Genomic DNA, 17,729 nt, shown 5'->3' on the forward strand with positions numbered 1-17,729 from the left:
TATTTGTTCTTCAGAACCTGCAAATTAATTCTCTTTTGCTGCAGAGAGGGAGAGCTGACATACACCAACAGACAAAAAGCAAGGTCTATGTTGTTTGATTTAGAGTTTTACTGCAGATTAGGTACCCATCAAAAGGGTCTGACATTCAGATAAAACACATATTGGGATCATGCATAAGAGCATGTTAAGTGGAAGCCTGTGTGATGAAGAACAGAGCTGTGCAATTCCGCTGTGCAGAAATCTAATGATCTTTCCTGATCCAGGAAAAGCTTGACCTGTTGTATCAAACACACTAACTCCAAAATGCTCTTCTACCAGCAAGCGATTTTACATCTGTTTTAGTTCAAAGAAGGGTGTAAATAAGAAGCTATGACTATAAATTTTGAGGACACCTTTAGAAAAGACTTGTAAAATATACATATTATATCTACTGAATGTATTTAAGAGATACAGATTGTCAGAGTTAAGTAAATCTGTCTTCCCTGACTGTCAAGTATATTACCTACATTATAACTGTTACTGAGATGTGAGAATTGACCCAGTTCTATGAGGTATTAATGCTTTTGGTTAGACATGGTAAAAAGGTCCACTACACAATAATGAGATCACATTTTTATTGATCAGCAGGACACATTTTCTAAAGAGGCAACTTAAGACTCTCTTCTCTGCAGAGATTCAGACTAAGCCTAGGAATGCCAACCAAGCCTAAAACAGAAATTGTATAGAAAACTGTATAGAGAACTGTATAGAAAAAATAAGGAAGAACAGGAGCTGAAGACTGGGAAACTCACAGCACAGCTGTGACACATGCAAAAAGGACAAAAACTCAAGGGATAAAATAACTTACAGTAGAGATTGTTGCTGAAAATGTAAAGAGCTTCCTTCTAATAAGAAACAACAACAAAAGCAGTGCCACAAATCTACACGATACCTTAGGCGCCCCTTTTTTTAAATGAGAAATTAATTATTCATTTTAAAGTAGCTGAAGCACTTTCAATGAGATTGTATTCATTAGTAAATTAAACCAACATTACTACACACTTCAATATGGGGTTTAATTTAAAAAGTCAGCTAAAAAGGATACAGAGCAGTTTCCATTCCTGGTTGACAGGCTATTTATTATATATATACACACTGATCCTTCACTCACTCTCCTGAACATCATCTTGATATATCTTAATGCCTCCAATCCCCCCTGGACCTTATAGTAAGAAACACATTGCGGAGGTAAAGGAGTATACGGTTTGGGATGTGTGTGAAATGTTATCGACCCTATTGTACACTGGCTGAGACACTGGTGTTGTTTCTTTTTCCTGTCTCAGCAGTATCAGAAGGCTCTCAGAGGATCTGAGTCAGCAGCTCATGAACCATCTCAGTGCAAACAAGGAGAAGTAGTGGGAGGAGAGAGAGTGAGAGGAGTTCTCAAGCATGCGTTGTGTAAGTGTGTATTGGGATCTTGGCAAAGCACCAACCAGCTATGGGGCGGGGAAGGGAGAAATTGCCTGAAAGAAAGTTTTGCCATGCTATTTTTCCTGTCCCCCTTGATGCTATACTTACTTATTAGAATTATTGTATTAGGCACCACCTTTTTCTATGAATGCCTCATTTGTAATAATTTCACCTGAGTGTCACAGAGGCTTGTGACTGCTGCTCACACGGTTATGATGGGATTCAGGCTCAAGTCTGCTTGGTAACAGTGAAAGAATTCATGACAGAAAAGATTTCTAGAACAAACGGTTCACCTGGAACAGAGAAAAAGTTTACAGCCAGGGAAAACACGTGCTTTTTTTTTTTTTACTACAGCAGTGGGTAAAGCTCCAACTTTTGCATGACAGTGCAAAGGAGAAAGAAAGGAAAATTCTCAAATCATATAACAAGAGACAGAATATCACAAATGAACCTTTAGGGCAGTATCACCTAAAAGTGAAATTGACAACTTCCTGCACAACATACCCAGGAGACCTAGGCTTTATTCAGACAAGTAAGCAGAGGCTGGTCAAGTGCCTGATATTCATTCCCTTCCCCTCACCTCCCACTCTCTAAGGCTTCTGTTCAAATCTACAGGTTTGAAGAGTGGCTGTTGCCCCTATATGTTCCCTAGGAGGAGGCTTGGCCTTTGAATTTGCATAAATACAATTCCATGGCCCCTTCACTGGCGCCTTCACCAGCATGTTGGGAGCTAAGACCCTCTCTGAAGCACACAGGAGGCACAGTTGCCCACCCCACCCAAACACTGTGGCCTGAGGCAGCCCCACAGCAGAACTTGTAAGTGGTGTAGGTGGCCATATGCTTGGTCCACCCCAACTATGGTATGTCTTCACTGCTGCCATGGCAGGCATCGATGCAGAGGCATCTATTGACCGGGTCTGTGTAGACCTGCTCAGTTGCTTGGAGAGTGCTCTCCAGTCAACTGAATTAGACCACCTACCCGAAAGGAGTAAAGCTCAGTCGATGGGATGGCGTCTCCCGTCAATGCAGTGCCATGAAGACGCTGTGCTACATAAACGTAAGTATGTTGACAGGAGATACGCAAGCTACAGTATGTAGCTTGTGTATCTCTCATCAACTGCCGCCACCACAGTAGACCAGCCCTACTCCTGCACTCTAACTATAGCACTAAGTGCACTGGGACTGCTGAGTGCTCATCCCTTTTGAAAAGCCAAGCCACTTACTTAGGTGCCTAACAATGGCTTTAGCAGCCTAATCTTAGGAACCCATTTTTTAAAAATCGTGGCTAGGGCTCTAAGAACCTGATCCTGCACAGGAATTCAGGGAGCAGATGCTGAAGAGGCCTAAGCATCTGCCTACATGACCTCCCACACTATAATAGGGGGCAGCAGAAGCAGTGCTAGCCCACAGCAGGGGCCCTAAGCAGAAATATTTGGGACCCTCCTTGCCTCTCATCCATCCCCTAAAAAATGTTAATTGCATTATTTCCACAAACCAAAAAATATATATACCAACACAACACTCATCAACGTACACACAATAAGAAATGCATGTTAAATAAGATGAATGGTGTTTTGGGAGTAATACTAAATCAGGGCCCCTTGAGCAGCTTGGGACCCTAAGCAATTGTTTAGTCTGCTTATGCCTAGAGCCACCACTGAGGGGTAGGAGGGAATCTCCAGAACACAGCTAACAACTCTGCTCCTGAGGCGGTTTGTCCCTCTGGTGAAACTCCTGTGATTTGCCAGAGGGGAGAGTCATTACTCTGTGCAGCTTAGGTTCATCGACCAATACTACAGCTGGGAAGGATGAGGAAGTCTCCCAAAGCTTGGAGGCGTGGATGGGGACACAGATGGTCCCCTTACCAGCTGTTCCCCCATAAATCTATTATCCCTCAGTGACACCACTAACCCTCCAGGCCCCACATCAGAGCTATCCTCCCCCAGGAGACAGAGGGTGAGGAGGGAAGTAGAAGGAGCAGGTGGAGAAGGGAGACATAGACTTATAGACTCTAAGGTCAGAAGGAACCATATGATCATCCATTGATATTGAGACATAGGCAGGCATGAGAGTGAGTGGAGATGTAGGGACAGTGGAATGGGTGGGGGGGGATGTCCTGGGGCAGGTGTACTGGTGCTGTGTGGGAAGGCTGGGTGGCTTGAATGGCTCCCCTGCCATTGGGACCTTAGATCTCAAGTACACAGAGGCACCAGCACCATGAGGAGACCTTGTTTTGTCAATGGCTCAGCATTGGTATCTCAGTGTGTCATGGAGCCAAAGCCCCAACAGAAGCCATTCAAGGGCCCGGTTCAAAGGACTGTGCTGTCCCACAGCTCCCAAACAACTCTTAGCTAGGTCTTGGTCATCGCTCAACTTGATTGAAAACTTTTCCTCTCTCCCCTTCCTCCCTGCATCTCATCTTGCTCTCTGCAATCCATAACCACTGATAAAACAATTTTCCTTGCCAACTACTGATGATTTCACTCTTTTTAAATCCCTTCATTAGGCTTCCTCTCACCTCACCACATTCTAGCTTCTCATCCTTACCTTCAAGAATCTGCTTCTCCCAATCCACATTCCTAAAACCCTCTTAATTCTCTCTCACACTCTCTCCATCACTCTCTTCCATTCTACCAGATATCACTACAATTTCTTTCCCTGATGTTGTGCCAAATGGCCACCTTGTCTTCATTAAAAGTGCCTGTAATACTTTGAAATTTTCCTCTGATAATAGTGTATATTGTATGGACCATGCTGTCTGTCACTTTTAAACTCTAAGATCATTGCTGTAGGGGTCAGGTCTCCCTCTATGTTTATTTATTTTCCACTGATGACACTTTTATTGATTTGATAAGGCAAGACGTTTTCAAAATAAATCATAAAAGCAGCAAAATAAAAAGGAGACAAGAAAGTAAGTTGTGAGTAATCAAGCTTCATATTTACAGTCATTCAAAACCAAGAAGATAAAACCACACTTCAGACAGAATTGACAGGAGTGTGCAAACCATAAAGATTCAGTTTTTAGAACACACTATTAGAATTTCTGTTATTTTAAGTTATCTTCCAAAACACAAAGAAATCTGTCCATTTCTGACTGCCCAAGTCACTTGATTTCAATCCTCCTCTATGATTAGTACAGTGCTAAGCACACTGTTGGTTCTCAGTATACATCAACACTGAATCCTCTCTTTTTGTTCCATTTCCGCTGCAGAGAGTGGTTCTCCTACAGACACAGTGAGTATCAGTTATGTCTCCCACTCAGTTTCAAAAAAAGAAGCGTACATTTTCCAGGAAGGCTGCAGCCACCTATTAAATGGACTGTTAACTACTATGGAAAAAGAGCTCTTACACTCGCCAAAGAAGTCTACACATAAAGCAATGAGAGTATTGTGTTGTCAGTAACTTGCCTTACCATTACTTTCCCATTCCTGGGTTTAACACAGTTACTGAACTGAACTGCCTGCTTGAAATGTTGTAATAAAATGACAAACTCAGCCATTGTACATTTTAATACAAAGTCTCATATCTTGAGTAAGGTGCTGATTCAGCTCATCTGCCTTTCCATACCTTTGATGAATGCTGGTCTTATATCATTTTTCTCCCCTGACTGACTTGGTTTGCCTTACTGTTTTAACGCTGTGCAGCTAAACCTCAAACAATGTGCTATTAATCAACCAAAGACACCCTTCACTGTTAAGTGTTCCTCGACTGATTTTCTTTAGCACAAGTAGTTACTAGTTACAGGATTCCTCCCACGTGATTTTTTTTTCCTTGGGTAAGGACTGCCTAACCACATAAATACTATCTGGGATGTTTATACCAGCCTGCTAGCTTGTTGCAATAATAATAATGCTGCTTGTTTTCAACTGGGCATATGGCGTTAGCCAATACCCTGCATTTTTTAAAGTTATTACTCTTCATGTTCCTCCCCTTTTCTGATTGATTTGGCTTGGTGCCTGTTAAGTAGTAGCAGCTATTTAATATCTGAAAAAATATGTATATATTGTCCCAGTAAGCCTTTCTTAACTGTCCTCATCCTGTAATGTTTTCCATGCCTGTGTCAATATTTTATTGTCTCATTTTATTTGCAAAGCTTCAGAGCCAGAGCATGGAGTGGAGGTGGGAGGGAGAGGGGGAGGGGAAATAGAACAAACAACATCGGTCAAGAATCACAGCTGTTGTGAACACACTCACTGCACACGATGAAACAAAATGTGCGTGGGCACAGGTGGGTCCCAGCCTCACTTGCTGGAGCAGAGCCTAAGTGCAGGGTCTGAACGCAGACTTTCATTGCTGTTTTTGTTGGACTCTGGCCACTGAAAACATTTGCAGGTGGCTTGGCCATATTTTGACACTTAAATATCTGTGGTTGTGATAAAAATCAGAATATTACTACAAGATGGTTCTATATAACCTTTGGGGCCTGCTGCAGCTCCCACTGAAATCAAAGGAATTTTATTCAGTTACTATCTTTAACTGTTAGTGTTCATTAAGAGGCACGTTCTCTGGGGCAATTCATGGTTAAGGTAAGTATATGCTCCCAATTTTAGGGAAGGAGGGAGCAAACTTTCCTAAAGTTTTACACGCATATGGGCCCAAACCAAAGCCTGAGATCTAAACACTTCAGATTCTAGGGTGTTCGAAATCTGAACCAGGATCTTGATCCTAATTTTTTAAAGGCCCAAACCAAAACCACCAACCTTTGATGTGCTTGTAATTATGTTCTGAATTTTCTAGTTTTAGACCATCTCTGGCTTTACCATCAATTGCTTATTATTGAAACTATTGGCTAGTTTGTATTCCTCCAAGATGAGGCCTGGCTACAATCTTTACCATATTTAGAATCGGTAAAATAAAGATAATGGAACTGACAAGATAAGTTCTATGAATAAATGCAGCAGGCACCACAAGGAAAAGCCTAAACAAAGAGACAAACAACAAGGGTGCTCAAGATTTTGAGAAATATATGACATCCAAAATGCAGCCATTATCTCCTAGGACATGCCAGGAAAAAAACAAAACCTCCTTCAATGAGGGAAGAATGGAGAATGTAGTGTTCTGGAGGTCGTGTCACACACAGGCCTCATTCACACAGAGACCAAAGCTGCTTACAAATGTCTCTCAATACAGCATCTCTACACACAGCCTACAGCACTCTTATATGAATCAATCACTTGACAGAATGCTGGGAATATGGTTGCCAGACTCCTATTAGCCAGAGAACACCTTCTGGAACATCTCAGCGGGGCATGGTCTTTACCATCACACATTAGTGTATACAGGAGTGAGTTGGCCAATGACCTGGCCAAAATGGGAAGATCAGAAACTCAGATTGACAATGGTTGAGGATACTTATGCCCTATTAAGGAAATATTAGCTGAAATACATAGTCAAAAGATGAAAGATCCTATGACTGATATCAAAGCATCTTGGAAAATAACATCTGCTATCATGAGACTGCAAATGAGGCACACTGTGGATGAAAATCAATAGAGATGGGACCAAGATGTATCCATCACGCAATGGGATGCAGGAGCTGTGTCGGGAGCAGGCTTTAACACTTCCCAATGGTCTTCACTGTAGTACTGTAAAGAAAATGAAGCTTTTCGGATTGGACACATTGTCAAACCCTTACAAAGGACCCTGAATGGATTGCCAAATTCATTCTCAAATTTCATGGCCTGATATGATCATCGCAGGACAAAACAACAACAACTTGACAGAATTAAGATATAGGTCATGATATGAGGTCACCCAATGCAGACACTAGCAACTGATCAGGAAACTGGCCCTTTTATTTTAAATTTCTCAAACTTTGGCGATGCTGATCGAATGGACCCTGAATCCCACCGCTGCAAACCCAAAACCTGATTGACAGGGTCTTGCAAAATCACATATAGTTCTTGGTCACTGTACTTAAATAGCTGCTGGAAGCCAAGTGTACTCCAATATTATACACGAACACTGAGCATTAAAGGTTCTTTTCCAAACTGGAGTCATAATTACTCCTAGGTACATTAAGGTAGAAATTGAATGGATGGCTTATTCATACATTCATTCACTTATTCATTCACTCATACATTCATTCACTCATTCATGCTCACAGCTATGGAGATGCAGGTAGAAGGCATTTCAATCCTACAACATCACTTTGTGACCACGTGAGCCAACGTTAGTATATAATAAATACTGCTAATGTATAATCTATTGAATATATGTGGGCACATCTACATCCAGTATATGTGCCTAAAACACATACATTAACACATTGCTGCATTAAGTGTAAACTCTGAAATAGTAGTGAGAGAATTTTGCCTGGGGGACCCACACTGGGGTTGGAATTGGAACTCTCTTCCCCATCCTGTGGATAGAACGCGGGACTCCTCTGCAGCAGATTGCCTAAGATTTTCACCATCGTGGTGTTTGGTGCAAGTGGATCTATGTTGTCTCAAGATCCTCTAGCCCAGTGTTTCTCAATTAAATTTGGCCACGGAACCCTTTTGAACTGGATAAATAATTGCGGAACCCCCCAAACTCTTAACAGTATTTTTACATATGGGGCCAAAAAAAATGTCGAACTAAGCAAATTATATATAAACAACTAGGTCAGCGTTTCTCAATTAAATTACACTTACACTCGATACCCTCTGCCGAAAAATCCGGGACATCTTCCCTTTTTCGGCGGCGCGGAGAACAGCTGCTCGTGGAACCCTAACAGTGTTCCCGCGGAACCCCAGGGTTCTGCGGAACACCAATTGAGAAACACTGCTCTAGCCACATCCTGCCAGCCCACAAACTGCCCTCTCCAGTCGCATAGAATCACTCTGGAGTACCGCTTTGCAGTACAAAACACCATGCTAAGTCTGCTGGTATGGACTCTCCACAGCCTTCCAGAACCCTGCAGAATGAAACAGCACATTATGACTGCATTTCGGGCCTTGTGTGCCAATATTTCACCCTAAAATTTACTTTTAGGAATCTGCAAACAGATCAACAATTACTTGGACCATAATCTGGCGCACTGACTGTCTTCATGTAGGTGGATTGTGCGAAGCATAATAGGCATTATCAAATTACAAAAGATAAACAACAATCTCTCTAATGCTGTTTCATTCTCTGGAACGTCCAGTGGTTTAAATTTTTATAACCGTTTATGCCCATTTTTATATGTTGCACAGGTAGATAGGCCCAAGCTTTCAGACTTATGTGCAAAACTGTGCACACAATTGGCATATAAAATGTTTACAAATAACTAATCTTTATATGTTCAGTTATAATGCCTTCATGTGCAATTAAAATAAATTTTGTGGTTGTATTGCATACATTTTTGTGCATGCTGTTCTGAAGATTTAGGCATAGACAACACAAAGTTTATCTAAACACAATAACTGTTCATGGTGTGAGTATAGTCCGCATAAGAACTTACAAATCATAGTTACATGGGAATAAATATTGGTCTATCGTTTTAAATTAGGCACCATTTCAAAAATAGTTTTCAGTGCCAAAACTCCATTTACCTTAATATTTCCTAGATTGTCTTTGTACTTTGTCTCTTGGCGGTCCTCAAATAAATACAGCATTAAAAACATAGAAAGCCTGATCCTGCCACATGCTGAGCACCCTCTTTTCCCAACTGAGTAAATGGGAAGTAAGGGCACTCAGCACTTGGAAGGATCAGGTCCAGAAACATCATCTGTCTCTTCCTTCTTCCCAACAGAGTTTTAAGAACAGTTTTGAACTTGGAATTTAACAACATAAAAACAAAACACTGGATGGAATTCCTGCTTCTTCCTCTCCAAATACAGCAATCTAGTATTCTAGAACATAGGCTTTAGAATAGTTGCATGACTGATGCTGTTTTTCCACATGCTGTGCATCCCATATCACAGGGGTCTCTCCTGTGTGGTGATGGGATCAACGCACATTTATTTAGACCCCTTAAGAATCTAAAGCACAACATATGGGCCATTGCCACAACCACCAGCAAGAAAAACAGAAATACAGGGATTGGACTTACCCAATCTGTCGATTTGTGGAAGGTGCTTGTGTTATGACCGAGCTCGACTGTGGAGATGGCATGGCTTGTTGAATCACAACGCTGGTGTCATGGTTTGGCATCCTAGTATTTGTGAGCTGGTGGGTCCCTGGTCCTGCCATTGCGCCTCCGACTGTGTTATGCATTGAGATATTCTGTGAAAGGCAGAGAAGTGGGGGAGAAAAAAATAAACATTTTATTTTGTGTCCATGTACTGCATGCCTAAAAATAGGAATCTAGAAGTGTCAACAAAAAATGAAAAGTTATTGGCTCCTGGCATATCTCCAGTCAATATATCTTACGCTAACTAACAACTACAAAGAAAAGAAAAATATCTATTTATTTTCATAGGGCAATATCAATGGAAAATACCTGGAAGTAGACTAATCACTCCTCTGTGACTTGTGATTTATAATGGAGATGCATAGCACATATTCCTCTGAATGATTAAGATATATATATTTCCTTTGAAAATTATTTTTCATGCGGTGAGTGCATGGCATTTTGATTTACTATTCTGGGCTGTTCACCGAGAACTAGACTTGCTTAGAATGACAAGGGAATCGAGTTTTATGGTCTTAGAGTAGCAAACAGTACACAGTATTTCATGAGACAGCCATTTCTTCTCAATATAGTAGGCATCGTAGAGCAATAATGTCCTAGAGCCCCACGAGGCTGTTGAATAAAAATAACTTTGAAGGCACTTTCTACCGCCAATCTATGAATTGTTTTGCAAGAGAAAGACCAGTAGCCTTCAACTTCCACCCACCACTAATAGGAGGTCACAACACTATGTAGCTTATGTAGGCTGAGTTCACTGCACACATGAGGGGCCCTTGCATCCTCTATTCCACTCTGCACAAGCTTTTTGTGTGCCACCCTCCCATTTACCTCCATTTTTTCAGGGACTCCCTGCAACTCCCCAATATCTCCACTGCCAGGGGTTCTGAGTGCCTCCATTGCCACTTTCCCCCCAATGCCAGGGGCTCTGTGTAGCTCCTCTTCTCCCATTTCAAGACTCCCTCATTCTCCCTCCCCCCCCACCCCCAATGGCAGGGGCTCTGTGTATGCCCCTACTCTCCCCTTCCCTTCATTCACCTATATCAGGGTCCCACAATCTTCCTTTATCAGCGGTTGTGTGCCCCTATTCCTTCCTCCCCCTATAGCAGGGTCCCCCATTTTCCTCCCATGGCAGGGGCTTTGTGTGAACTCATTATTCTCTTCCCTCCATTTCACCCTTCTCCCCCATTCCACCCTCCCACATAGTAGGGACCCCATTTTCCCCACAGGCCAGGGGTACATGCACATGTGTGCATGACCCCATCCCCATTTCTCCCCACTCCAATGTTCTCCCCCCCAGAAACAATTATTCTTCTTGCTGTCCGGGAAAGAAGTCATTCTGGGTGTCAACGTGTTAAATTCCATTGGGAAGATGAGCAGAAGTAATGTTATGCTGGCTACCATCAACCAATTGTTTGAGCTATAGAGAATTGCAGAGATGCTTGATGCTGTGGTTATGCTAATCAGATAGCAGGGACTTCATGAGTATGTCCACACTGAAATTAGACACCCGCAGCTGGCCCATGCTAGTTCACTTGGGCTTGAGCTGGAGCCCAGGCACTGGGATCCTACAAGTGGGAAGGTAGGTGAGAGTGGAACGTCTACACTGCAATTAAACAGCCCCTTAGCCTGAACCTTGCCAGCCCTAGTCAGCTGGTACACGCCAGCTGCGGCTATCAAATTGCAATGTAGACATACCCCATGTGTCCACCATTTCCCCCCTTTTAGTTTTCTAATTTCCCCCCAAAATGAATAGTGTTATGCCCACTGATAACTAGAACATTTCCTAAAATTTTGGAATTGTTTGGACCTGGCATTCAAAAGTTATCCCATGACAGACAGACAAAAGCTGTTGAGCATAAGATTTTTGGAAGCTCGGCCAGTCGGCCAGCTAGTGCATGTGGATGCCGCATTCAATCAGAGGCATGAAAGTGAATCCCCTTATTCCCCTTCTCTCCCAGCTAGAATCACATATCTTCTATGATGACTACAATGCTCAGGATTGAAAAGTAAAGCTCAGTTTTTTAGCACAATTCTGGTTTTGAGCCTGTTTTGGAAGTGAAACAACATCATCAAAATAAAATAATAAATAATAATAATGTGCTAATATCCAGCTTGTTGTCAGATCATATCAAGCCATACCGGCCACAGAGCAGTACTGGAAGGGAAAGAGGTTGGAATGTTGGAAATTAGGGTGAGAGGGAGACAGCAAGATAAGCAAAGTAAAAACATAAAAACACATGGTAACAGCAGACAGAGCTAGTGAGGAGCAAGAAAACAGCTAGAAGTGAATCTTACTGGGAGCTCTGGAGGAGAGTTTTTGGAAGCTCTTTGACAAAAAAGGCAACAAAGAGCCTATGATGGTCAGAAGTGATGGAGATGTCACTGATAATTTACTAATTACCCAAAAAAAAACTAGCCAGGAGAAAGCAGATCTCGGTGCCTATGCTGACTGGCTGCTAGACTTCGAAGTCCTTTTGCAGACAGAGGGTTTTCCTGCACGACCCATGAAGTGAATGAGATAACACATGTGGTATTTTTGGTGTTATATCTATCACTCTCCACCTCATCCAGATTTCTGAACCCTGACTGCACAGTTTGACAGGAATCCAGAGGGAGATCAGGCCACCTGGCCTGAATTCTAAACGGTATTCATTTCAGGCCTGACCCCAAACCCAGTGAAGTAAATGAAAAGACACATATTCACCCATTAAGCTTCTGATCAAGTCCACAGCCAAATGGATTTCTTGTGTCCCTGCAGTGAAACCCTAACAATCAGCAAGGAATAACTGTAAATGTTAATTATAATTATAATTATAATACAAAATGAAAGAAGGAATATTTACTTTGTGAGGAGGGAAAGTAGAGAAGGAGAATGGGAATTACCCTGCCAATGAAAGTAATGAAGAAATCATATTTTCAGGTACATCATAGAAAGCAAAATAGTCTATTAATATCAATGACCAGACAAGTTACAGATGCAAGATGCACACACATAACTTGTTTAATCTTTCCTTCTAAACCCAACTACCCAGCAACCTTTCATTATTTGTTGCTTTCCCTGAAACATCTGCAGTTTGTCAATAATATTCTTGTAACAGTCATGTTTAATATAGCACTGCCTAGGGATCAACCAAAATTGGGCCTCCATTTTGCTAGGCACTGTAAAACCCCATAATAGTACTTCAGCCCCAGTGTGCAGAGAGCTGAAAGATATTCCAGGCATGGTGGCACAGGATTATTGCTTTCCTACCAAAGACATCATGCCTCTGTATAGATACTCCAAAAGTACATTGACCTTTTTTGTTGCCATATCATACTGCAAAATCAGGTCTAATTTGCTGTCCACTATCATGACTAAGTCTTTTTTAGCCTGACCACTCCTCAGGATTTCTCCCTGGATTAGTTTTCCACCACAGATAAGTATTTGCTTGAATTTTTTTGAGCTTAATTTCAATTAAGCTTTGGCCAATATTTCTAATTTCTCCAGGTCTCTCTGCTTTATTTCTGTCCTCATTAGTGCAACTCCATCCAATTTAGTATCATCTGCAAGTTTTATTAACATGCCATTTATTCACTGTTCTAAACTATTAAAATGTTACCTACGACCAAACCTAACCCACATCCCTGTTCTCTTCGTGGAGTTTGACAAATGTTTTCCTCAGTGTAGAGAGGTCTGGTGCTTTACAGGAGCAGGAAGAAGGTATGGCATTCCTACCCTGTGGATCTAAGTAGGAGCCACAGAGAAAATAAACATAATCCACACAATACGAGGCCCCTCTGCCATGGCACACAGCCTCCTCTTGTCACTAGCAGCATGGCTCACCTGCCTGCACACACTTCCTGTCCAGAAGGGGCTATTTGCATGAACCAGCAGCATACATTCCCATATAGATCTCTGACGTTCAGACAACATCTGCTCACTAGGCCTGCTGCCACTGACCTGTGAAGGGGTCTGCTCCCCACAAGTGCCACTAGTGGTCTGGTGAGGGTGTCACAGGCGATCTTCTGTCTCGGCACCCCCGGTTGATTGCCACTCTAGCCCTGAAGTGATCCGTCCCCTTCTGTGACTCGGGCCCTCTGGCCAGGCCTCATTCTTACCCTTCTGGAGTATGGAGAGCTCAACAAATGTTACTTCCACTGCTCAGCAGGACTCTCTGGGATATGGGGTCTTTATAGTCCTGAGTATCAAGGATAGATTTTTCACTCCAGCCCTTGAGGGGATGGGTAGGGAAGCCAGGCCCACCCTCTCCACTGGTTTCCAATCCAGGGCCCAATGGTAGGCAGCTGAGTCCTGCACTTTGGAGTGCTATGAAACTGCCTCCCTGGATCACCTTCTACCAGCCTCCCCACACAAGAGGGAAAAAGCAAACACATGTCAACAAAATAAATCGAAGAAGTCTCCACCCTTGCAGATATCCAAGATCCTTTTCCCTTAGCAGGTCGGGTAGACCCTCAAGAGACAAGGGCCCCAAGCAGCTGGGCCTTCCACAGTGATGCTTTTGCAGATCTTCCGATTCTAGGGTTTCTCACATCCATCAGCTGCCCACAAGTGAACTACTCAGTTTTCCTTTTAAGCTCCTCCTCTATCCTGGATAGGCACTGCAGGTGTAACAGGGCAAAGCTGCTTGGACTCAGAGTAGGGAAGAGAGCAATGGAAATGTTTTTTTCTTCTGTGCTCCTATCCAATTTTTGCCCATTCCACCCATGTAGGGCATTGGGATGTATAATTTTGGGAACCCACAATATGCAAGGGAAACAGGCAAGCCAAAGAGCACTAACCACTGGAAAAAGACACATACAGACCCTGCAATGAGATCTACATCATTCAGACCCCTGTGCCTGTGCAGATCCCTGTTGATTTCACTTCTGCACTGCATGGGCGGAGCTCACTGCAGGGTTGGAGTCACCATTTCCATTCCTTTAGTCATGTTTTCATTCTATGATACTTGCCTGACCCTCTCCTTTAATTTCAGCTTCCCTGAGATACTGATGGTTTGAGTTACAATGTGTATGATGACAAATCTTGATTGCACATGAGATATTATAACTGTAATTGTTACCCTACCTGCATAAACTTGTAATGCAGTCTACAATTTTTAATTGTTTAAAATAAATACCTCATATTGTCAATGGGGTGTCAAAGGTAGCCAAAATGCATGAGGGATGAAAAACTAAAATAACTGCTGGACCATCCAATGAATTAATTCCTGCAAGTAATGCAAGTGCTGTCATCAGGTGTGATCTATATGTACACAGATACTAACCCACCAAAAAAAAAAAAAAAAAAAGAGCCTGAGATTTCCCATGTCAAACTTTGCATAACTTACATTTACAAGCAAAGAGTTTTGCAACCTCTGAATTATTTGCATCTGAATGATGCTTATGAATTTATAGAGCAGTTAAAATGTGCTCATATCCATGCTGAGCCCTGAACCGGATCCAAAATAGATCTGAACTCCACCAAAAAATTTTTAAAAGGCTTCATTCGAATGCAGACACTATTTCAAGGGATTGCCAGCCCTCACAGTTAGGGGAAAAAATTCTAACAACAACAGTGAGTGAAGCAGAGAAACCTCAAACTAATTATTATATCTTTATTTGGTCATGTTGCTCTCCAGTTATATTTTCTTTTAAGAAATTCTGCATTCTTTTCTGCCAGGACGGCCAGAAGATCATGCCTATATCACTACCACAACATTTCTGAGGGAAGATGACTGAGTGGATGAGATTCCCTTCAGAAGCCATCAGCCCTAGCGTTGAGTGGGAAATGGTTTTCCTGTCCTGTGAAAACTTTCAAGATTTAAAAATTCTTCCTGTTTTACGTTGGGATGAAATTGAGACTTCTGATGAAGTTTTTTGACAAAAAATGAGAGTGAGACCACTCAGAATAGCCAATAGCCTGGGGGCTAAGACACTCACCTGAGATGTGGGAGACCTAACAAATGGGCTATTGGCTATTTTGATCCCTCTCTCACACCAATAATTCCATCCTTGTCCTTAGAAACCTTTTCCAATGAAAAACTGTTTTGTCAAAATTTTCCCGGCCAGCTCTAATTGGCACTATTCCAGACCATCCAGGAGAGGACATTTTTGAGCTATGTTATTATTGATCATTTTATTATACCTTGCATGCCCAAAGGTTCTCAACAGGAATGAGGCCCATTGGCCTGGGCACTGGAGAGACACAGAGAAGACAGTCTGTTCTCTGAAGAGCTACATGAGGATTTATTTTCTCCAAGGGCTAAATACAGTGCCCCAACCAAAGTTCCTAGTCACTCTTAAAGAGGAGAGAGACTTGGACTGTGAACAAAAGAAAGTAGGTCTCCCTTCTTCCCTGGGTAACAGAGCAAAGCCTTTACAGTAGGCTCCTTGGTCTGGTGCGCACCATTGCATTTTTAATAATATTTAGCCTTTAAGTAAAAACTTGATGTACAAGGAGACTAAAGCTAATGGGAATTCTCTGTCCCCCCAACAAGAGGAGATAGACAAGTGAGCCAGACTGATTTGGGTCCCCAAATCAGTGTTCTCCCTTTCCTTATGTCTTTGAAGTTCATTCTCCAAGAGACATTTTTCTCCCATGTTCAATGGCTTGTCTGATGGATGAAGCGTTATCTAGAGGCAGAAGACTCTGGGGCTCTCTTCCAGGGTCTAATGGACAGGGGCACATATCACATCCTAAACACCACCAGTGGACATCCTAATGGCAGTTACAGCAGAGAAACAAGCAATTCAACAGTCACAGAGGATAAACTCCCCTTTCCTTTCTTGGTACTACCCATGCCTACTGAACACTGACTCCTCTGGTGAGACTGCCAACAGGCAGCCAACTGATGATATTTGCAATATGGATACCTGTCCATTAGCACACAGAACATGGAATATGGATCCATTCTTTATTGGCTACTAAGCATCCATTAGATGATATTGACTTTCAGTCATGGCTCACTATCTCTGGACCTGGAGTTTGGACCATAGACAGGCTCTGTGTCCACTTACTATTCCCTTGAGCTATCAAGTCTTCGAGACATGTTTTTAGTAAGTATAGCACATACCAGCTTTACACAAATGGTCAACAAATCATGTAGGAGTTGCCTGTTTAAAATGAGCTTTGCTGCAGTGGTTAATTTATTCAGACTAAACTAGAGGGGGGTGAGTGCTTTCCTCAAAATAGGATTTACAATAGAATTCTCAACAAAACCTTACCTGCGCGCGCGCGCGCACACGCGCACACACACACACGCACACGCACACCCCTCTGCATGAAGAGATGGAATAGAACCTAGATACCACTATTGTTGAATGAGACATGCTTAGAATACAACTAAAGATCTCGCTCAGAAACTTGGAGGCCACTGTCAAGTAAAATTATAGACTAACTATAGTAATTTAATAGCAGCATATTTCACCAGAGTGCTTATAGCCATATGTAACCAGAGATCAGAATCACTAACTCTGTGTTAATTCTCATTCTCTCTCGACTAGGAAAGAAGGTCTTTTCAATCCAGATACCAAAATTCCTCACTACAATTGCCTGGTGATAAAATTGATATATTATTTCCTCATTGTTTAAATCAATTATGGTAAAGACAAAGAATACAGCATTATCTGTTCCCAAAGCCCATCCACTGAACTACCACAAATTTTGTACCACTGTACATGAGTTCGTACACGCTGATCAACCCCAACAGAGGAACTGGCACAAAAAATTGACTGTAATAAAGCAAGAATTATTTTGCTAATGCTATGGAAAGAAGACAGGGAAAAAAAGTAAATGTAAAATTTATAGGAAACAAGAAAAGAATGGGTATGCAGGAAACAGGGTAGAGGTTAGTAGATGAAGAGTGTAATAAAATACATTTTCAAACTATAACATCTGTACAGTTTGTATGGGAAAAGGCACTAAAAAGGTGAAAAGGACATTAAGCACATAGCAAGAACTTTTAAAAAATGCAGTAACATTAAGCATAGGGAGAGAGCACTAGGAATATCCTATTGCAGACGGCTTAAATCCATTTAATTCCTTTCCTTAGTACAAGGTATGGAGTCATTAAAAAAGGTCGGACACCTAAAAGTACCGAAGTGATGCCAAAAGATCTATTTCTCACACATTTCAAAGAGAATCAAAACCTTACTAAACAGCCAGAATATAAAAGAGACTTTTTTAAAAAGCTGCTAGTGACAC

The 17,729-nt window shown here is 42.0% G+C and overlaps 1 protein-coding gene across 6 annotated transcripts in view; it reads right to left on the reverse strand.

The window, feature by feature from the left end:
- The window catches only part of CREB5 (cAMP responsive element binding protein 5), a 305,374-nt gene that overhangs the window by 197,804 nt on the left and 89,841 nt on the right, over window positions 1-17,729 (reverse strand). For 5 of the 6 annotated variants that reach the window (XM_067562002.1, XM_067562001.1, XM_067562003.1 and 2 more), the window contains one exon: window positions 9,467-9,639. The exons of the other annotated variant lie outside the window; for it this stretch is intronic. In XM_067562002.1, the coding sequence (XP_067418103.1) occupies window positions 9,467-9,639 (173 nt within the window). The remainder of the gene's footprint in view (window positions 1-9,466; window positions 9,640-17,729) is intronic. 6 annotated transcript variants of the gene reach the window in all.

The sequence above is a fragment of the Emydura macquarii genome, unplaced genomic scaffold, assembly GCF_026122565.2.
Source record: "Emydura macquarii macquarii isolate MOO-44397 ecotype Brisbane River unplaced genomic scaffold, CSIRO-AGI_Emac_v2 contig_2422, whole genome shotgun sequence".
Lineage (NCBI taxonomy): Eukaryota > Metazoa > Chordata > Testudines > Chelidae > Emydura > Emydura macquarii.